The sequence below is a fragment of the Cnephaeus nilssonii genome (genome assembly GCF_951640355.1).
Source record: "Cnephaeus nilssonii genome assembly, chromosome: 15".
NCBI classification, from domain to species: domain Eukaryota; kingdom Metazoa; phylum Chordata; class Mammalia; order Chiroptera; family Vespertilionidae; genus Cnephaeus; species Cnephaeus nilssonii.
Window position 1 is genome coordinate 40,640,957 of NC_137086.1, and position 26,219 is coordinate 40,667,175.

Below are 26,219 nucleotides of genomic sequence, written 5' to 3' on the forward strand. Positions count from 1 at the left end.
AAATCTTTATTGTTGAAAGTATTACATATGTCCCTTCTTCCCCCCTCCCACCGCCCCCCCCCCCCCAATTGATCTCTTCTAACCCACCTCCATCTCCCGCTCCAGGCCTTCACCACATATGAACATAGGGGTGCATACATTATTTCTGATTGGTGTTTTGGATTTCTTAGGATATATTCCTAGAAATGGGATCACTGGGTCAAACGGTGCTTCCATATTTAATTTTTTGAGGAAATCCCAATACTGTTTTCCATAATGGCCGCACCAGTCTGCATTCCCAACAGCAGTGTACTAGGGTTCCCTTTTCTCCACATCCTCACCAGCACTTGTCATTTGTTGATTTGCTGATGGTAGCCATTCTGACAGGTGTTGAGGTGATATTGTTTTAATTTGCATCTTTCTGATGATCAGTGACTCTGAGCATTTTTTCATATGTCTGTTGGCCATCTGTTTGTCTGCTTTGGAGAAGTATTTATTTAGATCCTTTGCCCATTTTTCAATTGGATTGTTTGTCTTTTGTTAAGTTGTATGAGTTCCTTATATATTTTGGATATTAAACCTTTATCAGATGTTGCATTGCCAACAGTGCCAACTATTCCCATACAGTGGGCTCCCTTTTCATTTCTTTCTCAGTGGAGAGATTTGGTGTTCCTATCTCAATCAAATGATCAGACTTACTTTCTAACATGGATCAGACATTATGTGCTAATTCTTAATGTGATGCAATAAGAAGTATATTACATCACCTAGGTGGTATAGTCGCTAAATATGTTATACCTGAATCAAAACATGAAGAGACAATCAGTCAAATCAGTTACAGAAAATTCTATAAGATAACCAGTCTGAATTCTTTTTAAAAAGTCAGTATCCTAGCCCTCGCCGGTTTGGCTCAGTGGATAGAGCGTCAGCCTTCGGACTGAAGGGTCCCAGGTTTAATTCCGGCCAAGGGCACATGCTTGGGGTTGCAGGCTCGATCCCCAGTAGGGGGCGTGCAGGAGGCAGCCAATCAATGATTCTCTTTCATCATTTGATGTTTCTATCTCTCTCTTCCTCTCCCTTCCTCTCTGAAATCAATAAAATTATATATTTAAAAAAATATATAAATAAATAAATAAATAAAAAGTCAGTATCCTGAAAAACAAAATCAAAGGCAGGGGGGATACTTCCGGTTAAGAGATTAAAGAGACATAAAAATGATATGTACATGTAAACCTTGTTTGGATTCTGAATTGAAAAAAAAAATCTATAAAATATATTTTGGGGGGCCATTGGGGAAATTTAGGTATGGATTGTAAATGAGATATTATTGAATTAATATAAAATTTTAGATGTGATAATGATATTATATACAGGAGAGTACACTTATTCTTAGAAGATGCATGCTGAAATATTTAGGGATAAAGTATCATCACATCTTCATCTTATTTTCAAATACTTCAGCAAAATTAATAATAAAACCAATGTGGAAATGTTAACAACTGGTATATCTAGGTACAGGGTATACATAAAAGTTTTTGTCATATAATTATACTTTTCTGCAGGTTTTAAATTTTTAAAAATAAAGAGCTGGATGAACATTCTTGGCTTTTCCATTTGAGTTGCTCATTCTCAGATAAGTTTTTAATTCATTTAATACAAATTTATTTAGCACCTACTGTTACATACTCTTATAGGTTACTGGGAGTGGTAATGAACTAGAGAGGTCTTTTGCTAACCTGTTTCCTCATTCATAAGTAGAGATACAGTAATAGCACCCCCACATAAGCTAATGCTTGTTGTGGAGTAGACACTCAATAAATGTTAACTATTATAATTCAACTTTGTCTATTGTTGACCTACTTCCATCCATTTGACCTTTGGTCTTTCAACTGTACTCTAAATAAAAAGGCATGATCCTCCATCTTATGTATTATTCTTATTTTGTTAATATTATTATGCATTTGAATTTTTGGAGAGAAGGTATTATGTTAAGTCAAAACAAAGATAAAGTAGTTAGGGGTTGTATTTTTCAAATTAGGCTTTTACATATGTGACTATTCTAAGGTTTAAAGTTTATATTCATATAGATTTTATTGATGATTATGTCCTGGTCTAAGATTGGGTTATAAGCTAGAATCAATTAAAAAAAGGTTTCTAAATTTTTAAAAAAGTAGATATTGAACTGATTAAATATTAAAAAACACTGGAAATTCCAATAATCTTGTCTCTTTTACAAACTGTGTATATTTAACATGTTATTTTTTTCTATATAAGGATTAAGAGCACTCCTCCCACATTACTCCACCCACTCATGTTTTCAAATGCGAATGGCTTCGTCTGATAAACATACACTTCATTCTAAGCCCATACCATAAAATTTATCTTTGAGTTCCAAAACTTCCCTTTCAGTGTAGACTGAGATCATAGCTCATAACTTATTACACCAAGAATTACTTAAACGCAATAATACTACAAAAACCAAAAACTTAAAATTGATAGGAATGACCCAATAATTAAAAGTAGTAAGTGATACATTTGGGTGAAGTGTATTTTCAAGTGTTTATTTAAAAAAATAAAACAATATTTCTACTTTCTGATTTTTCTCTTACAACTTTTGAGCATACCAATACAATTATTCATATATTAGCATTAATATCAAGCATACCATATATCTTATGAGTTTTACATTGCATTTCAGTACTTGTCTACTAACAATATAGTAAATTGTTTTTATTATATATTTTGGGTAGAATTAAAATAAATTAACACACAAATAATTTAATATTTTTTATGGAATACCTACTATGTTCCAGACTTTGGGAACACAAAAATAAATAAATGGTCCCTGCCATCAAAAATCTCACAGTTTAAAGGGGGAGACAGACAGATAAACACAAATTTAATGTGGTGTGGCAGCTTTGAGAATGGCATGCACAAAGATCTATGGGGAACCTTCAGAGGGCCACTTAATCCAGAATGGTAGTAGAAGTTAGGGATGGTTTCCGGATCGAGATGGTGAGTTTTACAAAAGAGGTTGCCAAGAAATAAATGGAGTGGGGGCGGTGATAGGAAGAACACTCCTAAGGAGGGGATTGCCAAATAGTCTTAGAGATTGGACTGCCTGATTTTTAAGGCCCCTTCCAACTCTAAGAAGATCATAAGAGACAAGCAATCATCCCCTGCTTGATTCAACAGAGAATTTGTAGAGAATGAGGGATCTTTCTGATCTTTGCCTATTTGTTAAAGACTGGTTTCCTGGATCCTTATTTTTCATGCTATAGAGCACAGTGTAAGAAGAAAACGCCACCCTAACTAAAATGTTTTGTAGACACCTACGATGGTGCTGGCCACAGCTTCAGAATGAACAATCTGGTAGAGTGTATACCTATGGCACCTACTTTTAAGAAAAAGAGAACAAACATTAAATTAAAGGTTACTGGAAAGCTATAAACGTTAACAAAGTCAGGTATTTAGGGTTCTCTGAAACAATATATATATTTTTAAATGTGGAGAAAACAAAAAAGGAGCTGTCCTTTGTCTTGGTTATCTCTGAGTAAAACACTAGATGGTGCTATAAGATGGGCAGAAAGAGAGGTTTGCTAGGAAAAATAGAATGGCAGTTCTGATGGTAGTTAAGTATTCTGAATATTTTCCATAAATTTTCAGTCTCTGAGAGTAAGTTTTAGCCCCATGGTCAGATTAATTTGAAACTAAACAACAAACTTAGCACATTTTATAATGGTTTCAATGTTTAACAGTTCAATCTGATTTCACTGAAATGGAAAACTTAAAGTTATTGAAATATACATTTACTATACATTTAAACATATTGCAATTAATTTAATTTAGGTTATCTTCCCATAAGCCTAGTTATAACTATTTAATGATCTCCAAGACAGCTTCTTCAAATGGTTTCCTGAATTTTTGAATTATCATTAATCAGAAAATGCCAAACTCTCTTCTCATTCAAGTACCACAATATACTAACATAAATACATGAAACAATACATTTTGGAATTACTCTACTGGTACATTATTTCTTATATAAAAAACATTTCATGATTTTTTCACGTTACATTAAAACCAGAAAAATATTTTTTACTAAAGTGCCAAGTAAAAACAAAGCTTTACTTTTACAAAATTTTCTACTTTTAAACATTAAATTTTTTAAAAGGTGAACAACAACAACAAAATGAGTGGATAAAGATATACCTTTTGCAACCTAAGAGTCATTTTAGGTTTAAATTCTCACAGTTATGAGATCTGTTTGTGATTTGGTCTTTTCAATTCTGCTTCTAGAATTTCCCCCCAGGTTTCGGCATCCATAGGGCACATGATTGTTTCTGGTAGGCTAATAGGAGAACATATGTTGCTGTATCTGCCACTTAGCCATCCAAGTTTCACTTGACTCTTCTTGTAATTCCTCAGTAGTATGTCCTGAAAGAGGTAAACCAGCATCATCACAGAAGGTAGTAGGTTGCTGCCTGGTGAGTTGAGTTTGTTTGAAACCAGAGAAGCTGATTGACAGGGCTGAAAAGAAGATTAAGTTTTTACATTGATATACACATATACTACTAAATGTGTGTGTGTGTGTGTGTGTGTGTGTGTGTGTCTGTGTGTCTGTGTGTATGTGTATAGATATACATGTATATGTGTACACATATATAGTGTGAACCATGGAGTTTGCTGTGTTTTGGATAATGTGAAGTTAAAAGAAGTAGTCACTTTCCTTCTGGTTAACAGAGGAAAATGCCCAAACATTGAAGGATGGATGGGAGACAGTGTGGTTTGCAGGCAAAAAATAATAATTCAACTTTAAGTTCAAAAGTCAACACACTCTGTATGTCTGTATGTCATTCTCTATATGAAATCTTACCTCATCCAAGCAGAAAGTAAAGTTTGGTTCAAATCTATCACCATATACTAAGAATACTGAGATCACAAAAATTACACTTACCCTCCAGGAATAACCGCTTTTTCGATCATCATCTATTTCTCTTTTGCAGACAGCTCGTACAGCCAAACAATGAGGTTTCCATAAGAAGTCATGGTTTCTTATTGTGGCAAACCAGCTCACGCAAGTCATCGAAGCCCTGCACAAACTCTGAACGTCCAGCTGACTGAAAATGTGTAAAGCAACTTCTTGAGGCAGCCATTTAAAGAAGTTATTTTGATTCATTTTTTTCCTTCTCAGTATCCACAGAGTTCAAGTCTATATCAGAAACTCTTGAATTGTGGTTCCTCTTGGAGTTATTCTGCATAGCTTGCTGTTTTAGTTAATTATCCGCATAGGTAACCTAAAAGTCAGAATTTAAACTTATTCAGTCTCTTCAGATCAGACTACGGGTCCCACTGTGAGCCAGGTAACTTTTTGGGCATGATTTTAAAAACTTTAACTTTCTTGACTTGAGCTTTTCAATCTGTATCAATGGGCCAATAATGCTCTTCACATGTATGTTCTTGCTAGGATTAACAGGGATAACGTGTGAATCATCTAGCCTCACATCTGAATTGCATGTTGGAGACACTCAACAAATGTTACTTCTCTTCTTCTTTTTAATATTGTTAGTAAATGGGTTTGCTAGTAAACATTTGTCTTTTTGCTTGCTCCCTAAGAACATTATCTAAAAAAAAAAAAAAAAAAGACTATGATTTATTGAATTTAGTAGAAATGCCTATTGTGAGAACACATTCCAACTATTTATTGAAAATACCTTTAAAAATGTGTAGGACTCAATTCTATTAAGCACCTGAATACTCATTGTCTGTGGGAACTGATGCCTTGTCATTAAGTTCTTCATCTACATTTTACAACCTAATCATAAACCTGATGGACATTTAGTAGTTTATATAAGAACTAGTGACCCAGTGCACAAAATTCGTGCACATTAAAAGGGGATTAATTAGAGGAAATAATTTAATATTGCTATTTGCCCTTTCTCTATAATAGAAGTGTCAGAGGTGAAAGAAAATTAGTAAAATGTATATGAAAACCTTCCTCCTGTCAGAGTCTGGGGCACACCATGGGACCCAGAGTCAAGTCCCCACCCACCCACATGCACCTCAAAATCGTGTGAGACTCAGACCAAGCTGGCTGCCCCCCCACCCCCGTATTGGGCTAGATCCAGACCCAGCCAGTCCCACCCTTGTCAAGCCCTGCTGGGCAGGGGGCATAGCCTCAGGTCCTCTGGCCCAGCGCCAGGATGGGGTGTGTGGCTTGAGGTCCTCCTGCCAGGTGGGGGACACGGCCTGAGGTCCCCTGTCAAGCCCCACTGGGTGGGAGACATGGTCTGAGGTCCCCTGTCAAGCCCCACAAGGTGTGTGTGTGGGGGTGCAGCCTCTAGTCCCACGGCCCAGCATGGAGAGGGGGCCACAGCCTCAGGTCCCCTGTCAAGCCCTGCTGGGCAGGGGCCCGGCCTGAGTCCTGCCAAACCAGCACTGGGGGGTGCACCTTTAGGTCCCCCGTCAAGCCCCTCTGGGTGGGGGGCACGGCCTGAGGTCTCCTGTCAAGTCCAGCCAGGCAGGGGAGCACAGCCTAGGTCCCCTGGCCTGGTGCTGGGGCAGGGGGCGTGGCCTGAGGTCCCCTGTCAAGCCCCACCAGGCTGGGGGTGCGGTCTGAGGTCCCCCGGCCTGGTGCCAGGGTGGGGGGTGCAGCCTGAAGTCCCCTGTCAAACCCCACCTGGTGGGGGACATGGCCTGAGGTCCGCCGGCCTGGTGCTGGGGTGGGGTGAGCAGCCTGAGGTCCCCTGTCAAGCCCTGCTGGGTGAGGGATGCGGCCTGAGATGCCCTGTCAAGCCCCATGGGGGCGGGGGAGGGCATAGCCTCAGATCCCTGCTGATTGCTCTTTAAGGCTCCTTATGGGAACTTGGCCTCAGCTGTGGGTGCAGCCATCTTTGTGATGGAGTGATGGTCAATTAGCATATTCCCTCTTTATTAGATAGGATTGCTTATCAACTTGTACCTAACGGGTAGGTGCTCACATTGGACACACATACTATCTGAAATGGATAAGAGGTTGAGGTCAGGGTTACAATGACACAAAGTCTCAAATATTCAATTCCATGATAAGATGAGTGTTTTAGAAATGGCCCCTTGAAGCTATCCTACTTGCACAATTAATTATGAACCAAAGATAATAGTCACTGAGGCTATCAAGCACCAGTGACTAAGCACTATAATGCTTATTATTCTGTTAGGTATAGCACGTAACTAATGATTGTGGTGGTGAACTCACAATACAATATACAGATGATATATTAAAGAATTGTACCCCTGGAACCTATATAATTTTATTGACCAATGTCACCCCAATAAAGTCAATAAATATTGAAAATAAATAAATAAATAAATATACAAAAACAAACCTTGTACTTTTATTTCTATTAATTAATATATTGAAAGTGTTCTGTATAAATGTGAATATAAGTTAAACTAATGCATACAGGGGGGTTTTCCTAACTGGAAAAAAAAAGTCCAGTTTCAGCTAATTTACCTAAGGTGCATGGTGCAGGCTTCCGAAATCAGTTGAAAACATGGAGCTATTTTTGCATATGAAGATAGCTTATACTTACTTACAATTAGTTTACTTCACTTCCTTGTATACTAGGGATTGATGGTGTTGGAGGAGAGGTTTGAGATACAGCTAAACATTTCTTTAACTTAGCTCATGACAATTCCCTTTCCAAATGAGCTACTCACCTACATGTTCTGGACGTACCAAGGCCACAGTTGCTCCCGTTCAGTTGGTTGTTTATAATACAAAGGAATACTGGTGGTGAGAATTTTAATGCCTGTATTCAACAAAGGACTTCCTCCTCTTGAGGGTTTGGGGAAGTAAAAAAGCCAAGTGGTAAAAACAAGTTTTATGACTCATCCCCAAGTTTTTGCCATGCACTCCCCCCCTCCTCATCATCAATACAAACAAAGCCAAACTACCATATTCTTGAAAAGAATCTCATATGAGGAGAACGTTACTATTGGTTACCAGTTCCAGGATCTCACTGGGGAATAAACTGCGCCTTCTCATTAGTTACGCCACAAGAGGCAGAAGAAGGCTTTTGAATTTAAGTCTGGGGGGTACCTTGGTGAGGTTCCTAAAATCACACTAGACATCTCTCTTCTAAGTCCAGTTTTGCCTGGATGCCTGGAAAACTATCCCCTTTCTGCCTCTTCTTTAAGAACCAACCTGTCGAAATACCTCTCCAGTTAGGGAAGGGCTCGCCCCCTTTCAGATGTCACTCGGAGGGAGATGGATCTGGAGACTGGACAGACGTAGCCGCGGGCGCCTCCGGGCTCTTGGGGAGCCCCCACCCTGTCCAGACCCCGAAAGTCGGAGGAAATGACCCCGCGTCTGAGCCACCCTTCTTGCATGCCACTCGCAGGCTGCAGCTGACAGCTCAAAGAACACAGTTGACAACAACAACTCTGAGCACCGGCTGTCACTTCAGCTCTGCGGCCCAGAGCGGAGGCAGCGCTGGCGCAGGGGCCGCGCCCAAGAGACAGCCTGCCAGACGCGGGCTGGAAGGGAAGGGACCTTACCTGCTGGAAGGTGCCCGCTTCTCTGGCGATTTGAATCCTCTGCCCACTGAATCCCATTCCCAAGTCCCCCCCTGGCCCCGCCCACTGTAGCCCCGCCTTGCTGACTCTAATTTCGCGTTGGCGTAGAGAGGAGCGCGCATTGCCTTTTGGGATCGGTAGTTTTACTAGGGCATCATCCGCTGGGCCAGGCAGGAAAGGGACGGCGCTACGGACTACAAGGGCCGGCATCCTCCTAGCCGGATGGGCAGTGGGAGGGGGAAGGGGGCGGGCTCACTCGGGGGTTTTAAACAATTGTTGGAGTTTAGGCGAAGGGGGAATCCCCGATTGCGTCACTGGTCGGAGTGGAGAGGCGGGTCTCGGGACTCCTCGTTGGGGCCCCAGCTGTGGGAGAACTTGACACGCCCCGGCCAATTTCAGCTCCCCGCCCCGTGTTTTCCCCGGGGGCCTGTCCAGGCTCCACGCGTGTTCCTGGAAGGCGGAAACGGCTGCGGGGACCGTCTCCTTGCGGAGGGGCCTGATCCTCGCCGCCATGTCCGGGGGCTTTGAGCTGCAGCCGCGGGACGGCGGCCCCCGGGTGGCCCTGGCGCCCGGGGAGACGGTGATCGGCCGCGGGCCGCTGCTGGGAGTAAGTGTGGCGAGGGCTCGGCCGGACCCCAGAGCCGTGCAGCGAACGTTCTCGCTCGCTTCTGAGGCCCTTTCCCGGTCCTGAACCACGCCGGCCATGTCTGGATTTAAAAGTTTGGGGGCAGCACGTTTTTCACTCAACTTGAATCAACTCACACGTTTCCCTTATGTTGCCTTTAAAAAGCACCCACTTGTGTTATCATCATTATAATCTTATCCGGTGGTCGGCAAACTGTGGCCCTGGGTCCAAGTCCAGCCTGTTTTGGTATGAGCCTGCGTCCTAAAAAAATTGGTTTGCCAACCACTGAATTTATCTTTTAAGTTTTTGGCCTCTTTTTGTGACTAATGGCCTCACTTTTATGGTGATAGTCTTTCAGTAGCTAACCCTTATGGGGTGTGTAGTGGTCCGGGCATACCAAGTTCTTTAATTCTTTAAAACCCATGTGAGTTAGGTGCTCTTATTATTCTTACTAGTAGCCCCTTGCAGGAAGATTCCTGCTGGCTCTCCCCTGCCCCTCCTGCTTGCCTCCCTTCTCCCCGCCCCCCCCCCCTGCTTGCCTCCCTTCTCCCCGCCCCCCCCTGCTTGCCTCCCTTCTCCCCAGCCCCGCCTGCTTGCCTCCCTTCTCCCCACCACCCTGCTTGCCTCCCTTCTCCCCGCCCCCCCACCCCCCACCCCCCGCTTGCCTCCCTTCTCCCCGCCCCCCCCCTGCTTGCCTCCCTTCTCCCCGCCCCCCCCCTGCTTGCCTCCCTTCTCCCCAGCCCCGCCTGCTTGCCTCCCTTCTCCCCACCACCCTGCTTGCCTCCCTTCTCCCCGCCCCCCCCGCTTGCCTCCCTTCTCCCCGCCCCCCTGCTTGCCTCCCTTCTCCCCAGCCCCGCCTGCTTGCCTCCCTTCTCCCCACCCCCCTGCTTGCCTCCCTTCTCCCTGGCCCCCTGCTTGCCCCCCTTCTCCCCCAGCCCCACCTGCTTGTCTCCATTCTCTGCCGGCCCCACCTGCTTGCTTCTCCATAGCTTCGCTCCCTTCTGCAGGCTTGGCTTCTTCCTACCTGTCTTGATATGCAAATTAACCACCATCTTAGTTGGGTTAATTTGCATACTCACCCTGATTGGCTGCTGGGCGTGCCTTAGGCATAGTGAAGGTGCATTCTACCCCAGACCTTCACCACCCTATTGTCTGTGTCCATGGGTTATGCATATATGCATACAAGGTCTTTGGGTGATTACCTCCCACTCATCCACCCTCCCTCGCCTTCCCTCTGAGATTCTGCACTCTATTCCACTCTTCCATGTCACTGGATCCACTCTGTTCATTAGTTTATTTTGTTACTTAAACTCCACATATGAGTGAGAACATGTGATACTTGGCTTTCTCTAACTTATTTCACATAGCATGGTACTCCCCAGGTCCCTCCATGCCGTCTCAAAGGGTAAGAGATTCTTTTTTCTTGCAGCATAGTATTCCATGGTATAAATGTACCATAGCTTTTTTATCCACTCATCTACTGATGGGCACTTGGGCTGTTTCCAGATCTTAGCTATTGTAAATTGTGCTGCTATGAACACAATTTTAAATATATTTTTATGGATTTCAGAGGGGAGAGAGAAAGTTAGAAATATCAATAATGAGAATCATTGATCAGCTGCCACCTACAGCCCCATCCCCCACTGGGGATTGAGCCTGAAACCCAGGCATTTGCCCTTGACTGGAATCAAACCAAGACCCAAGGGGTGCATACATGTGGTGAGTTGGCATGGCCATGGCATACTGAGCGCGAGGGCACCTTATGTGCCACACCAGCTCAGCCAGGATCAGTGACCCTGAGAGGGGGCGGTGAAGGATTGAGAAAAGACAGACAAGAGAATGAAAGCTGGGTCTGGGTGGGACGCTGCTTCTCTGAGGGAGAGACAGTGCCACGGACTACAAGCCGTGTCTTTATTTTATAGCCAGATGCCACGAGGCAAAGTAAGGGTGTGGTCAAGATGTTTACAACATTCTCGTGGGTTTCAATCCTACTCAATTACATGCACCTGAATCTATCAAGCCCACATCACTCAGGCATGTGGGGCCATGTGTTCGGACCATATGTTCAAGCTTACAACTATAGATGTTGGCTATAATTGTGCTGGGAGGGCTCTGCCCTCCAAGCTGGGACTTGCACGTGGCCATGAGAGGACTGTGCCCTCTCATTAGTCCAAGGCTTGAACCTGTCCATACTCTGTAGCCGCTCTCCACACATACATTCTTTCTGATTGGTATTTTGGTGTTTTTAGGATATATTCATAGATGTGGGGTCATTGGGTCAAATGGGAATTCCATATTTAATTTTTTGAGGAAACTCCATAGTGTTTTCCATTATGGCTGCACCACTCTGCATTACCACCAGTGTACTAGGCTGGGGGCAATTGCTTCTGCCTGGAGGCTAATCGTTATTCTCAGTCTCTTAATGGGCCTCAGAAACTCCACACCTTGGGACAAGGTGTTTTCCAATATGGTGGATCTACTGTCTTCCCACTCACCCCCAGGCAAGATCCCTGGATTTCAATTGTCTGCGTGAGAAAGATGTCCTCTGCAGCGTGAGGGAATGACTCAGCACAGGAAACTGAGGTGTCTGCCTTCTGAGCTCTAACCCTAGAGGCCCCAACCCTGGATTTTGCTGACACAGCTCCAGTCCACTCTGCCCTCCTCTGCTGGAGCATAGGGTAAGTGGCTACACATGGAATTTTGTGAGTTGGCCCTGTATGAGGGTGGAGACAGCAACCCTGCTGCTTGTCACAGCCGGATGTTATGTGGACACATTTCTCATTTCAGGTGCTCTCTGCTGGGGGCCCAGCTTGGGGATTAGACCCCAGAATTCTCAGTGGCAACCCCACAGATAAAATATCTCTTCAGCTGGTGTCTGTGGGAGTCCTTCCTACCAGTATCTATGCAGTCTCCACTTTCCGTCCTTGGTTATCAGGGTTCTCTCCAGCTAGTCTTCAGTTGATTATTCAAGATGTTCTTTTATTTTAGTTACTAGAGGCCCAGTACACGAAATTCATGGACGGAGGGTGGGTGTCTCTCAGCCCAGCCTGCACCCTCTCCAATCTGAGATCCCTCAAGGGATGTCCGACTGCCCGTTTCGGCCAGATCCTACTGGGATAGGGCCTAAATGGGCAGTCAGACATCCCTCTCACAATCCAGGACTGCTGGCTCCCAACTGCTCACCTGCCTGCCTTCCTGATTGCCCCTAACCGCTTCTGCCTGCCAGCCTGATCAGCCCCTAACCACTCCCCTGTCAGCCTGATTGATGCCTAACTGCTGCCCTGACAGCCTGTTTGCCCACCCCTGCAGGCCTGGTCACCCCTCACTGCCCTCCCCTGCAGGCTTGATCGCCCCCAACTGCCCTACCTTGCAGGACTGGTCCCTCCCAACTGCCCTCCCCTGCTGGCCATCTTGTGTCCACATGGGGTCAGTCATCTTTGACCACATGGGGGCAGCCATCTTGTGTTGGAGTGATGGTCAATTTGCATATTATTCTTTTATTAGATAGTAGGATCAGATAGGATAGAGGCCTGGTGCACAGGTGGGGGCTGACTGGTTTGCCCTGAAGGGCATCCCAGATCAGGGTGGGGGTTCCCTTGGGGCATGGGGCGGCCTGGGTGAGGGGCCTGTGGTGATTTGCAGCCTGGCCACGCCCCTTGGCAACCCAAATGGAGGCCCAGGGATCTGGGATTTATTTATCTTCTATAATTGAAACTTTGTAGCCTTAAGTGTAGGCCAAGGCTGTCCAGGGCAGGCGGAAAACTTGGCTTCCTCCATTGCCGGGGAAACCCAAGCCTCCTGCTCTCTCCGTGGCTGCAGCCATCTTGGTTGGGTTAATTTGCACACTCACTCCTGATTGGCTGTGGGCATGGCTTGTGGGAATAGCAGAGGCATGGTCAATTTGCATATTACTCTTTTATTAGATAGAATCATTACAGTTTGGACCTGGGAATGTAGCATCCACTTTCTCTGCTGTCATTTTTAATCTCTCATCTATTCAGTTCTGCTTCTAGAATTTCCCCCCAGGTTTCGGCATCCATTGGGCACATGGTTGTTTCTGATAGGAGAGTAGGCAAATCTATGTTGCTGAATCTGCCACTTAGCCATCCATGTTTTACTTGACTCTTCTTGTAATTCCTCAGTAGTATGTCCTGAAAGAGATAAACCAGCATCATCACAGAAGGTAGTAGGTTGCTGCCTGGTGAGCTGAGTTTGTTTGAAACCAGAGAAGCTGATTGACAGGGCTGAAAAGAAGATTAAGTTTTTACATTGATATACTACTAAATGTGTGTGTGTGTGTGTGTGTGTGTGTGTGTGTGTGTGTGTGTGTGTAGATATACATGTATATGTGTATATATGTATATATATACAGTGTGAACCATGGAGTTTGCTGTGTTTTGGATAATGTGAAGTGAAAAGAAGTAGTCACTTTCCTTCTGGTTAACAGAGGAAAATGCCCAAATTTAAGATTGAAAAAATGTTGAAGGATGGATGGGAGACAGTGTGGTTTGCAGGCAAGGATTATAATTCAACTTTAAGTTCAAAAGTCAACACATTCTGTATGTCTTATGTCATTCTCTATATGAAATCTTACCTCATCCAAGCAGGAAGTAGAGTTTGGTTCAAATCTACCACCATATACTTAAGAATACTGAGATCACAAAAATTACACTTACCCTCCAGGAATAACCACTTTTTTGATCATCATCTACTTCTTTTTCGCACACAGCTCGTACAGCCACGCAATGAGGTTTCCATAAGAAGTTATTGTTTCTTATTGTGTCATTCCAGCTCATGCATGTCATCGAAGCCCTGCACAAACTCTGAATGTCCAGCTGACGGAAAATGCGTTGAGTCATTTCTTGAGGCAGCCATTCAATAAAGTTATTTTGATTCATTTTTTTTTCCTTCTCAGTATCCACAGAGTTCAAGTCTATATCAGAAACTCTTGAATTATGGTTCCTCTTGGAGTTATTCTGCAATAGCTTGCTGTTTTAGTTAATTACCCGCATAGGTAACCTAAAAGTCAAAGTTTAAAGTTAGTCTCTTCAGATCAGACTATGGGTCCCACTGTGAGCCAGGTAACTTTTGGGGCATGATTTTAAAAATTTTAACTTTCATGACTTGAGCTTTTCAATCTGTAAAATGGGGCCAATAATACTCCTCACATGTATGTTCTTGCTAGGAATAACAGGGATAACGTGTGAATCATCTAGCCTCACTTCTGAATTGCACATTGGAGATACTGGACAAATGTTACTTCTCTTCTTCTTTTTAATATTGTTAGTAAATGGGTTTGTTAGAAAACATCTGTCTTTCTGCTTGCTCCCAAAGAACATTGTCTTAGAAAAAAGAAGCGATTCTTCACAGATTATGATTTATTGAGTTTAGTAGAAATGTCTATTGTGAGAACACATTCCAACTATTTATTGAAAGTACCTTTAAAAATATGTGGGATTCAATTGTTAAGCTCCTGAATACTCATTGTCTATGGGAACTGATGCCTTGTCATTTAGGTCTTCACCTACAATTTGCAACTTAATCATAAACCTGATGGACATTTATAGTTTATATAATTGTTTATCAACTTGTACCTAATGGGTAGGTGCTCACATTTGACACAAATACTATCTGAGATGGACAAGAGGTTGAAGTCAGGGTTACAATGACACAAAGTCTCAAATATTCAATTCCATGATAAGATGAGTGTTTTAGAAATGGCCCCTTGAAGCTATCCTACTTGCACAATTAATTATGAACCAAAGATAATAGTCACTGAGGCTATCAAGCACCAGTGACTAAGCACCATAATGTTTATTGTTCTGTTAGGTATAACATGTAACTAATGATTGTGGTGGTGAACTCAAAAACCAATATACAAATGATATATTATAGAATTGTACCCCTGAAACCTATATAATTTTATTGACCAATGTCACCCAAATATCGTAAATTCAATAAAATGTTAAAAATAAGTAAAGAGAAAACTAATCTTGTACCATTACTTGTACCACCAATTACTATATTGAAAGTGTTTTGTATAAATGTAATTATAAGTTAAAATAATGAATAAAGGTTTTTTTATTTCCTAACTGAAAAAAAAGTCCATTTTCAGCTAATTTACCTGAGGCGTATGGTGTAGGCTTCCAAAATCAGTTGAAAGAATGAGCTATTTTTGCATATAAAGACAGCTTATACTTACTTAAAATTGGTTTATTTCATTTAGCATCCTTCTATAATAGAGAGTGATGGTGTTAGAGGAGGAGTTTAAGATACAGCTTAATACTTCTTTTAAATTAGCTCATGACAATTCCCCTTTCTAGATGAGCTACTCACCTACATGTTCTGGACTTACCAAGGCCACAGTTTCTCCCGTTCAATAGGTTGTTTATGATCCTAAGTACCTATGGTGGTGAGAATTTTAAGGCCTGTATTCATGCAACAGAGGACTTCCTCTTGAGATTTTGGGGAAGTAAAAATATCCAAAGTTTTATGAGTCATCCCCAAGTTGTTGCCATGCAACTGTTCCTCCCCGCCCCTCCCCCCCCATCATCAATACAAACCAAAGCCAAACTACCATATTCTTGAAAAGAATCTCATATTAGGAGAATATTGCTATTTCTTACCAGTTCCAGGATCTCACTGCGGAATAAAATGCGCCTTCTCATTAGTTACTCCACAAGAGGCAGAAGAAGGCTTTTGAATTTAAGTCTGGGGGGTACTTTGGTGAGGTTCCTAAAATCCCACTAGACATATTTCTTCTGAGTCCAGTTTTGCCTGGGTGCCTGGAAAACTATCCCCTTTCTGCCTCTTCTTTAAGAACCAACCTGTCGAATCACCTCTCGAGTTAGGGAAGGGCTCGCCCCCTTTCAGATGTCACTCGGAGGGAGATGGATCCGGAGACAGGACAGACCTAGCCGCGGGCGCCTCCGGCTCTCGGGGAGCCCCCACCCTGTCCAGACCCCGCAAGTTGGAAGAAATGACCCCGCGTCCCATCTGAGCCACGCTTCTTGCGTGCCACTCGCAGGCTGCAGCTGACAGCTCAAAGAACACAGTTGACAATAACTGAGCACCTGCTGTCACTTCAGTTCTGCGCAGGGGCCGCGCCCCCGAGACAGCCGGCCGGACGCAGGCTAACAGGGAAGGGATGACCTTACCTGCTGGAAGGTTCCAGCTTCTCTGGCTATTTGAATCCTCTGCCCACTGAATCCCATTCCCCAGTCCCCCTGGCCCCGCCCACTCTAGCCCCGCCTTGCTGACTGTGATTTCGCGTTGGCCTGGAGAGGAGCGCGCATTGCCTTTTGGGATCGGTAGTTTTATTAGGGCATCATCCGCTGGGCCAGGCAGGAGAAAGACGGCGAGATGGACTACAAGGTCCGGCGTCCTCCTAGTCAGATGGGCGGTGGGAGGGGGAAGCGGACGGGCTCCCGGGGGTTTTAAACTGTAGAAGTTCGGGCGAAGCGGGAATCCTCAATTGCGTCACTGGTCGGAATGGAAAGGCGGGACTCTGGAGGCGGCACCCGGGCCCCAGCTGTGGGAGAACTTGACACGCCCCGGCCAATTTCAGCTCCCCGCCCCGTGTTTTTCCCGGGGGCCTGTCCGGTTCCGCGCGTGTTCCTGGAAGGCGGAAACTGCTGCGGGGACCGTCTCCTTGCGGAGGGGCCTGATCCTCGCCGCCATGTCCTGGGGCTTTGAGCTGCAGCCGCGGGACGGCGGCCCCCGGGTGGCCCTGGCGCCCGGGGAGACGGTGATCGGCCGCGGGCCGCTGCTGGGAGTAAGTGTGGCGAGGGCTCGGCCGGACCCCAGAGCCGTGCAGCGAACGTTCTCGCTCGCTTCTGAGGCCCTTTCCCGGTCCTGAACCACGCCGGCCATGTCTGGATTTAAAAGTTTGGGGGCAGCACGTTTTTCACTCAACTTGAATCAACTCACACAACGTTTCCCTTATGTTGCCTTTAAAAAGCACCCACTTGTGTTATCATCATTATAATCTTATCCGGTGGTCGGCAAACTGTGGCCCTGGGTCCAAATGCCTGTTTTGTTATGGGCCTGCGTCCTAACAATGGTCCTTAAGTTTTAAAATGGAAAATGTAAACAAACAAAGGACCTGTTAGCCTTTCAGAGAATAATTGCTCCAAGTGCTGAGGATATTCCCTCTTGACAAACCACAATATTTACACTAGTATCTGGCCCTTTATAGACAAAAAAAAAAAAAAAAAAAAAAAAACGTTTGCCAACCCCTGAATTTATCTTTTCTAGGATAATTTCTTTTAAGTTCTTGGCCTCTTTTGTGTGACTGATGGCCTCACTTTTATCCTGATAGTCTTTCAGTAGCTAACCCTTATGGCAGTGATGGCGAACCTATGACACGCGTGTCAGCACTGACACGCGTAAGCCATTTCTGATGACACGCGGCCGCATGCCGAGGATGAAACATTTGCTGCTCCTGAGGATGAAACATTTGCGACTAGAGTCTTGGAGTTAGTTTTTTCCTCAAAGTGACACACTACCTGAGTTATGCTCAGTTTTTTGGCGAAGTTTGACACACCAAGCTCAAAAGGTTGCCCATCACTGCCTTATGGGGCGTAGTGGTCCAGGCATACCAAGTTCTTTAATCCTTTAAAACCCTTGTGAGTTAGGTGCTCTTATTATCCTTATTTTTCAGATGAGAAAATTGAGTTGTAGATCGGTTATGTAAAGGCCACACGTAAGGTTTTGGACACAAAGTGGCACTAAACTGTTTAATCTCCACCCTCTTTGGGATGTTTAAGAATTAGAAAAGTGGTTTGTTGCATTCTGAAACTTTGTAGCTCTCCTAAATATGTACTAGTACAGGCATATTTTCTTAATAGTCAACAATTCTTTTTTAGTGCCCACTTTTGTGCAACACATTTTGTAGACTCTAGCTCTGTGGGGCATACACATATGGGGCATGGGTTGATTCCCTTCACTTTTCTCTTGGACGGTGGAAACAAACATGTGTCAGTGAGCTAATGCCAGGGAGTAATGACTACGGACTGTTATCCTGGTTAACCTCCAGTGTCTAAATGGAAGGATTGGTATTAGCGTTAGAACCTTTCTCCAAGCAGGAACAGTTGTGAGAAGGAAGTCAGTGCTAAAGGGGTGTGTGTGTGTGTGTGTGTGTGTGTGTGTATGTATGTAATAAGGCTAAGTAAGAAAGTTGAAATTCACCTGTTGTTTATTTATTTATTTTTTTACCTGGCAAGTAATTACTTAAATGTTTAAATAATATTGATACTTTCTGCCACAATTTATTAAGCTGTACAAACATTTGAAGGAAGTAACTGCCTGGGAGGTTTGTCCTCTACCTCCCCTTTTCTCTCTTCCTTCTTCTCTATTTCTATCTCTCCCTCTATCCTTTTCTCTCTCCCTCTCCCTCTTTCTCTATCTCTTTATATCTAAGTTAGGAACTTAGCAGAGTATGTGCTTCATCTAGATCTTTTGACTCGTGACTAATGAGTTTTGATTTGCTTAATAAATTATATCACCAACTCAGAGTTCTATGGATCTAGTTAAAAGACGGATGGATTTTAGGTCTATGTTTTATAAACATGTAAGTTGCAGACCTTTTCATCATTTGTAGCTTGATCTTTTTTGTTTGTTATTGTGATATGAGCCTATTTGGCTTCTGTTTTTGAAAATGGTAAGGAGTAGAAAGTCATTTATCTGGTCTGGATTTTGCTTTTCCTTTTCAAAGCAAAATCCATGGATGGAATTCTATTGCCAAATTTTGCAGGCATTTGAAGTGCTTATGAACAATATTTTACATGCATTGAAGGGAAAATGTGAAGAACGAACAAATTATCTGTGGTTTTTAAGATTTTGGAGCTGACAGACACATGTATTTCTTCTCTGGAGTGGTTAAAACTCAACATGAGGGTTGCTTTTTCAAACAGTAGCCATTCCAGTAAGGTTGGGTTTGTTTGTTTTTGACTTTTTTTTTTTTTTTTGGTAGTATAAGAGAGCAAAGACTTAATTTAAGTGGAAATACTCAGGAAGTTAATTGTAAATTCGCATCTATCTGAAATGATCTATAATAATAAAAGCATATTATGCTTAGACCGGAAAGCCGAACAACCTTCTGGACGTCATTCCGGATGTCCTTCTGGATGAAGCCTCATCGGCGGGGGCTGAGGCAGAGGCGGTGAGGGGCAATCAGGCAGGCAGGAGAGCAGTTAAGGGCTATCAGTCAGGCATTCGAGTAGTTAGGGGCAATTAGGCAGGCAGGCAGGCCAGCATTTAGGAGCCAGCTGTCCTGGATTGTGATAGGGATGTTCGAGTGCTGGGTTAGACCCACAGAATCGGGCCTAAAACAGCAGTCAGACATCCCCCAAGGGGTCCTGGATTGTGAGAGGGTGCAGGCCAGGCTGAGAGACTCCCCCCACCCCTTCCGTGCACGAATTTCGTGCACTGGGCCTCTAGTTAATAATAATAAAGATGATTTTTTGAACTGATTTAATTAGCCACATTGTTTTGGAGACAAGTTTCAGAAAACTTTATGGCCACACAAGCATAAAGGTTTATAAAAACAGTCTTGGTAGTAAAAACAATTTGATAACAAGGATGTTTATGTCTTTACAGTGGCAGGAAAACACATATATAACAGAGCCGAGTGAAATTTAATTTCCTGTGCCCTTTGCTTTAGTGTGAGTCATCATGAACCCAAGGTCTTCGTTTACTTTACTTTGCTAGGTTGGAATTATGTTTAATGATCCATACAAATTAAAAGCTTTTACAGCAGGATGAATCTCCAGGGAATTATCCTGGATAAAAGCAGCCAATCCCAAAGGTTACATATTATATTTTATTTACCTAACATTATTGTAATGACAAAATTATAAAATTAGAGGACAATCTAGATTAGTGGTTGCAGGGGTCAGAGACAGGGGGGAAGGCAGCAGGAGGGATTTTGTGGTGATGGAAGTGTTTGTATCTCTACCTTATCAGTGTCTATATCTGATTGTGATAGTGTACTATAGTTTTACAAGATGTTACTGCTTTGGAAAAGTGAGTAAATGCTATGAGAGATCTTTCTGTATTGTATATTTCAACCACATGGGATCTACAACTATCTTAAAATTTTTAATTAGGAAAAAGTTTTACAATACAGCATCTGAAGCAACAGAGTACCTTTAGGTGAAACTATTTGCTTTATGGTTTTACTTTGATGAAAGATGATTAGTTATTATACTCTTAAATGTAAACTACTGGTTTATTTGTTTTAAAATATATATATATATATATATATATATATGTTTTTAATTTAAATTCTTTATTGTTGGAAGTATTACATATGTCTCCTTTTCCCCCCATTGACCTCTCCCTGGCTGCTCCCACCCCCCAGCACATGCCATTGCCCCCTAGTGTCTGTGTCCATTGGTTATGCTTATCTTCATCCATACAAGTCCTTTGGTTGATCACTTACCTGCCCCCTCCTACCCCCCAACTCCCACCTTTCCCTCTGAGGTTTGATGGTCTGTTTGATGCTTCTATGTCTCTGGATCTACTTTTGTTCATCAGTTAAAATATATTTTTATTGGTTTCAGAGAGGAAAGGAGAAGGAGAGAGAAATAGAAACATCAATGATGAGAGAGAATCATTGATCAGCTGCCTCCTGCATGTCCCACACTAGGGATCAAGCTCACAACCTGGGCATGTGCCCTGACCAGAAATCGAACCATGACCTCTTAGTTCATAGGTTGACGCTCAACCACTGAGCCACGCCAGCCAGGCAAAACTACTGTTTTTGATTTTAAAATTTTCTTATTCTGTTTTCATAGCAGGAATTAGATGACATTCCTTTTTGATCTTTTTTCCTCCAGGGAAATAGGACAGCACTAGATATCTATCTAGTGAGATTCCCTAAAGTAATTGAATCTACTGCTTTAATTAAAAAGAGGAGGTCCCCAGTTGGTGGGGAAGTCATGGACTTTAGTGTGGACTCTTCAAGTGGCATCAGTTTACCACTTGTAAGAATGCTGTAAGTGTCCCAGAAAGTTTCTACAAAGTAACTGCTCCTCATTCTGGCAACTCTGTACTGTTCCTGCTTGTTGCAGAATCTCACTGGCTCTCTTGGAATGCTAGTCCTACCTTGTCCAACAAGGTTTATCCCTAGAGGTGTGCCAAGCATTCCTAGTTGCTAGGTTTTGCTCCTCCCTTCCTTAATTATTGAGCCCAGTATATGTCTGGCACATGATCTCGTCCTTCCTGTTCTATGTCTGAGCCTCTCACTCTTCCAGTCCTCAAAAAAAGAGTCTATTTGTAATTTAGGGTGAAAAGGATATAGAGTTCGGAAATGCATTTTAACAAAGAAGCAGTGCTACCCATTGTTAAAGCTTAAGGAGCAACATTAACATTCTTCCTATTTTGTTGACTAATATTTTAGTAAACTCAGAAAATAGTTGATGAATATATATACTAGAGTTAGATGGGAGGGATAAAAGAGAAATAAGTCTTTACTCTCAAGAAACTTAAAGTTTAATAGGTATGAGAGACATAGAAGCAAGTAACTAAATGAGTCACAACCTCAAGTGGGAGTGGAGGTAGGCAGGCAACTTGAGTGAGTGAACTGGAAGGACGTAAGACTTCTTCAGTATGTCAGTGATTATGAAGTGTTAGAATAGGTAGAATTTTGGTCGGTGGAGACTGGGTAGTAGGGAGGGAAGGTCCTTTTCAGACTAAAAGAATGTATGATTTCAGCCTCTAAGGTTTGAAAGTGTAGGCATATTGGATAATTGGGTAAGTGCTCACTAGAATTGTGGGATAATCATTATAACAATGATCACATTTAATTTTTTACAGACATTACTTTTATAGCATTTATTAGTTTTTCTTTTTTTTTAAAGGCTTTATTTTGTGAAGCAGTTTTAGGCAGAATTGAGTTGAAAGTAGAGTCCCATCTACCTCTGCCCCCCCATCCCCCCACATCTGCAGCCTCCCCTACTATCAACATCCTGTACCACAGTGGTATGTTCTATGAACTTATATTGACATGTCATTATCGCCCAAAGTCCATAGTTTACAGTAGGGTTCGGTCTTTGTGTACATTCTATGGGTTTTGACAAATGTGTAAAGACATGTATCCACCATTGTAGTGCCACACAGAATAGTTTTACTGTCTGGAAAATCCTCTGTACTCTGTCTATTCATCCTTCCTTTCCCTCCCAGGCTCTGGCAACTACTGAACTTTTCACTGTCTTTATAGTTGTACCTTTTGCAGAATATCGTATCACTGGAATCATGCAGATGCCTATGTAGACTTTTCAGATTGGCTTCTTTACTTAGTAATATGTACTTAAGGTTCCATAGCTCTTCATGGCTTTTTAATGATGAGTAATATTCCACTGTCTGGATGTTCTACAGTTTATCCATTTACCTACTGAAGGACATCTTGGTTACTTCCAAGTTTGACAGTTATGACTAAGGCTGTTTTAAACATCTATGCACAGGATTTTATGGTAAAAAATGTATTTAGTTTTGTAAGAAACTGCCAACTGTCTTCCAAAGTGGCTGTACCGTTTTGCATTTCTACCAGCAATGAATGAGAGTTCCCGTCCCAAATCTTCATCAGAGTTTGGTATTGTCAGTGTTTTGGCTTGGGCCTTCTAGTAGGTATGTAGTGAATTACTTTTCTTATGTATATAAATATTATCATCTGCCATTTTTTTCATATGCCTTCATACTTCTCTATGAGCTCCCTTCTCTGGTAACTTGATTCTGTAGGTGGTATCTGGATATCTGTGTTTTTAAAAAAGCTTTGAAGATGATTCTGTTATGAAACCAGAGTTCAACACCACTTCTAGACACACTATGAGGGATGCTTGGCACAGATAGGTCTTTAAGAAAGGTCTGCTGAACTGAACTAAATAAGTAACAATTAAGAAACTTTAATTTACCAAAGTCTCAAATGAGGATTTAAATGCATTTTTGTCCTCCTAAGCTTTGCTTGTGCATTTACTCACTATGTTGTCTCTTTCATAATATATTGATGATGAAGATGATGTTCTCACACGTGTATAGCATTCACTCTGCAAGCTGCATTGCAAGCCAAACAGGTTAGGTGAGTTGAAATTTCAACAGCAGCAAGTCAGCACAGTTCCATCATATTGGCTAAAAACTCAGCAGCCTTGAATTAGGAGATCAGAAAGTTTTGGATTTTACTTTTAAAAATCTACATGATCCACATTTCATCAGTATTGTTGATTAAATAGGTATTTGTGAGATAGCCTGATAACCTTACCATTTACCCTGTTACTCTTATGGAAAAGTATATTCGCAAATTTCAAAAAATTGCTTCACCTCCAGTATACTAATAACCTTTGTAAGCTAATTTGCAAATTGGAGTCTGCCTAGAGAGCTTACGACCAAAATCAAGTATATTTTCTCAAAGTTGTCCTTTTTTAAAAATATATATATTTCTATTGATTTCAGAGAGGAAAGAAGAGGGAGAGAGAGATAGAAACATCAGTGATGAGAGAGAAATCATTTTTTGGCTGCCTCCTGCATGCCCCCTACTGGGGATTGAGCCTGTAACCCGGGCGTGTGCCCTTAACCAGAATCGAACCTAGGACCCTTCAGTCCACAGGCCGATGCTCTATCCACTGAGCCAAACCAGCTAGGGCTCATATAGATTTTATTGATGATTATGTCCTGGTCTAAGATTGGGTTATAAACTACTATTTTTTAAAATAGTAGATATTGAACTGATTAAATATTTGAAAACACTGGAAATTCCAACAACCTTGCCCCTTTTACAAACTGTATGCTTAACATGTTATTTTTCTCTAAGAGCACTCCTCCCACATTACTTTACTCATTCATGTTTTCAAATGCCAATGGCTTGTTCTGATAAATGTACACTTCATTCTAAGCCCATGCCATAAAAATTATCTTTGAGGTCCAAAACTTCCCTTTCAGTATAGACTGTGATCATAGCTCATAACTTATTATACAAAGAATTACTTAAGTGCAATAATACTACAAAAACCAAAAACTTAAAATTGATTGGGGTGACCCAATAATTAAAAGTAGTAAGTGATACATTTGGGTGAAGTGTATTTTCAAGTGTTTATTTTTAAAATAAACAAAATATTTTTACTTTCTGATTTTTCTCTTACAGCTTTTGAGAAGACTAAAATAATTATTCATATGCTAGAGGCCCAGTGCATGAAATACGTGCACGGGTGGGGTCCCAAGTCCTGACGGGCGATCAGGGCCAATTAGGGCCAGGCTGATTGGGGCCCAAAGGCCCCGTCGGGGTTGGGAGAAGAGGTGACTGTTGCTGGGCTGAGCGCAGAAGGAATAGATGCCAGATGCTGATGCTGCCCTTGGTTCCCTGCCACCCCTGCGGTTCCCCGCCTCCCCCACCTCTCCTTCCCTTGTTGCTGCACCACCACTGTGGGGCTGCTGGCCAGGGGAGAGCCAGAGGGAAGGGCTAGGAGAGGTTTCGGTCCCCAATTTGGAATGTGCAGAAGGCAGCCAATCAATGATTTTCTATCATCATTGATGTTTCTATCTCTATTTCCCTCTCTGAAATCAATCTTCAAGGGGAAGAAAGATCAGGCAAGGGAGCTATTGATGGGAGCATTTGAGATCTTGCTCACATTTCAAATAGGATAACATAAGGTGGTCCTCAGGGGTGACAGGTGAGGAGTGGCCGTGGGTGGAGCAGGGCACTGCGGGCTGAGGAAAGGGCTGTAATGACTGGGAATGTCTGTGACAGTGACACCGAGCATGTGTTGGGGCCATCACTGGGATCATTCATCCCCAAGAGATTTTGATTCCAGACGGGAGGAGAAACATGGAGATCAGTGGGTCTTTCTTAGCCTAGAGCAGTGATGGCGAACCTATGACACGCGTGTCAGCACTGACACGCGTAGCCATTTCTGATGACAAGTGGCCGCATGCCGAGGATGAGACATTTGCTGCTCCTGAGGATGAAACATTTGCGACTAGAGTCTTGGAGTTAGTTTTTTCCTCAAAGTGACTCACTACCCGAGTTATGCTCAGTTTTTTGGCGAAGTTTGACACACCAAGCTCAAAAGGTTGCCCATCACTGGCCTAGAAGGTGTGGCCAATGGCAGGAGTGGGCTGCCCTGCTGCCCTACAAATGTAAGCACACAGTGTCATTGCACATGGACGTCAGTCAGTGGCCAAATCAATGCCCAGCCAGCCCTGGTGGCTATGTCCTGCCGCTCTCTGGCTGTGCTGTGGCGCTATTGGCCGGGGAGGCTGAAGCCATGCCCCCAAGCGCATGTGGTATACCAAGTGGCCAGCAGAAAGCCAGAAGCTGGAAGTAGGAGCTGAGGAGGCCTGGCAGCGCTGCGTCCACCATGGAGCTGGATGGGGAGCAGCTGTTGGTGCAACCGGCTTTGGAGTCGGAGGAGCTACGCTTCCAGCATGTCACCCATGAGTCCCCCGGAGCCCGCGGCATGCCAGTCAGGCCAGGCAGGGCCTGGGGAGGCCTTTCCCTCCTGGAGTCGTTCTTCCCAGGGTGGTGGCATCGGGCCCTTTTTTTTTTTTTCCAGTTTACTTCTTTTATTGGAAAGCAAGCTCTGGGCTTGCAGTTCCTGGGATCCCTGGGCCATAGCGTGCACCTCCAGGCCTCACTATGCCCCCCTCCCCCTCCTCCTGCGTTGAGCGTCTGGCCCTTGGTGGTCAGTGAGCATCATAGCGACTGGTCGACCGGTCGTTCTGATCATTCCACTGTAATGGTCGCTGAGCTTTTATTATATAGATTAGCATTAATATGAAACGTACCATATATCTTGTGAGTTTTACATTGCATTTCAATACTTGTCTACTAACCTAGTAAATTATTTTTATTATATACTAGAGGTGCGGTACATGAAATTTGTGCACAGGGGTGTGTGTCCCTCAGCCCAGCCTGCACTCTCTCCAATCTGGGATCCCTCTCACAATCCAGGACTGCTGGCTCCCAACTGCTCACCTGCCTGCCTTCCTGATTGCCCCTAACTGCTTCTGCCTGCCAGCCTGATCACCCCCTAACCACTTCCGTGCCAGCCTGATTGATGCCTAACTG

At 43.3% G+C, this 26,219-nt stretch overlaps 1 protein-coding gene across 1 annotated transcript; it reads right to left on the minus strand.

Moving 5' to 3' along the window:
- Window positions 1-2,600: 2,600 nt before the first annotated feature.
- Window positions 2,601-5,249, minus strand: FBXO48 (F-box protein 48). Its single transcript, XM_079792029.1, is given in 3 exon segments — window positions 2,601-4,416; window positions 4,937-5,153; window positions 5,155-5,249. Coding segments are annotated over 3 exon segments (486 nt in total). The 5' UTR covers window positions 5,241-5,249; the 3' UTR covers window positions 2,601-4,233.
- Window positions 5,250-26,219: the final 20,970 nt, after the last annotated feature.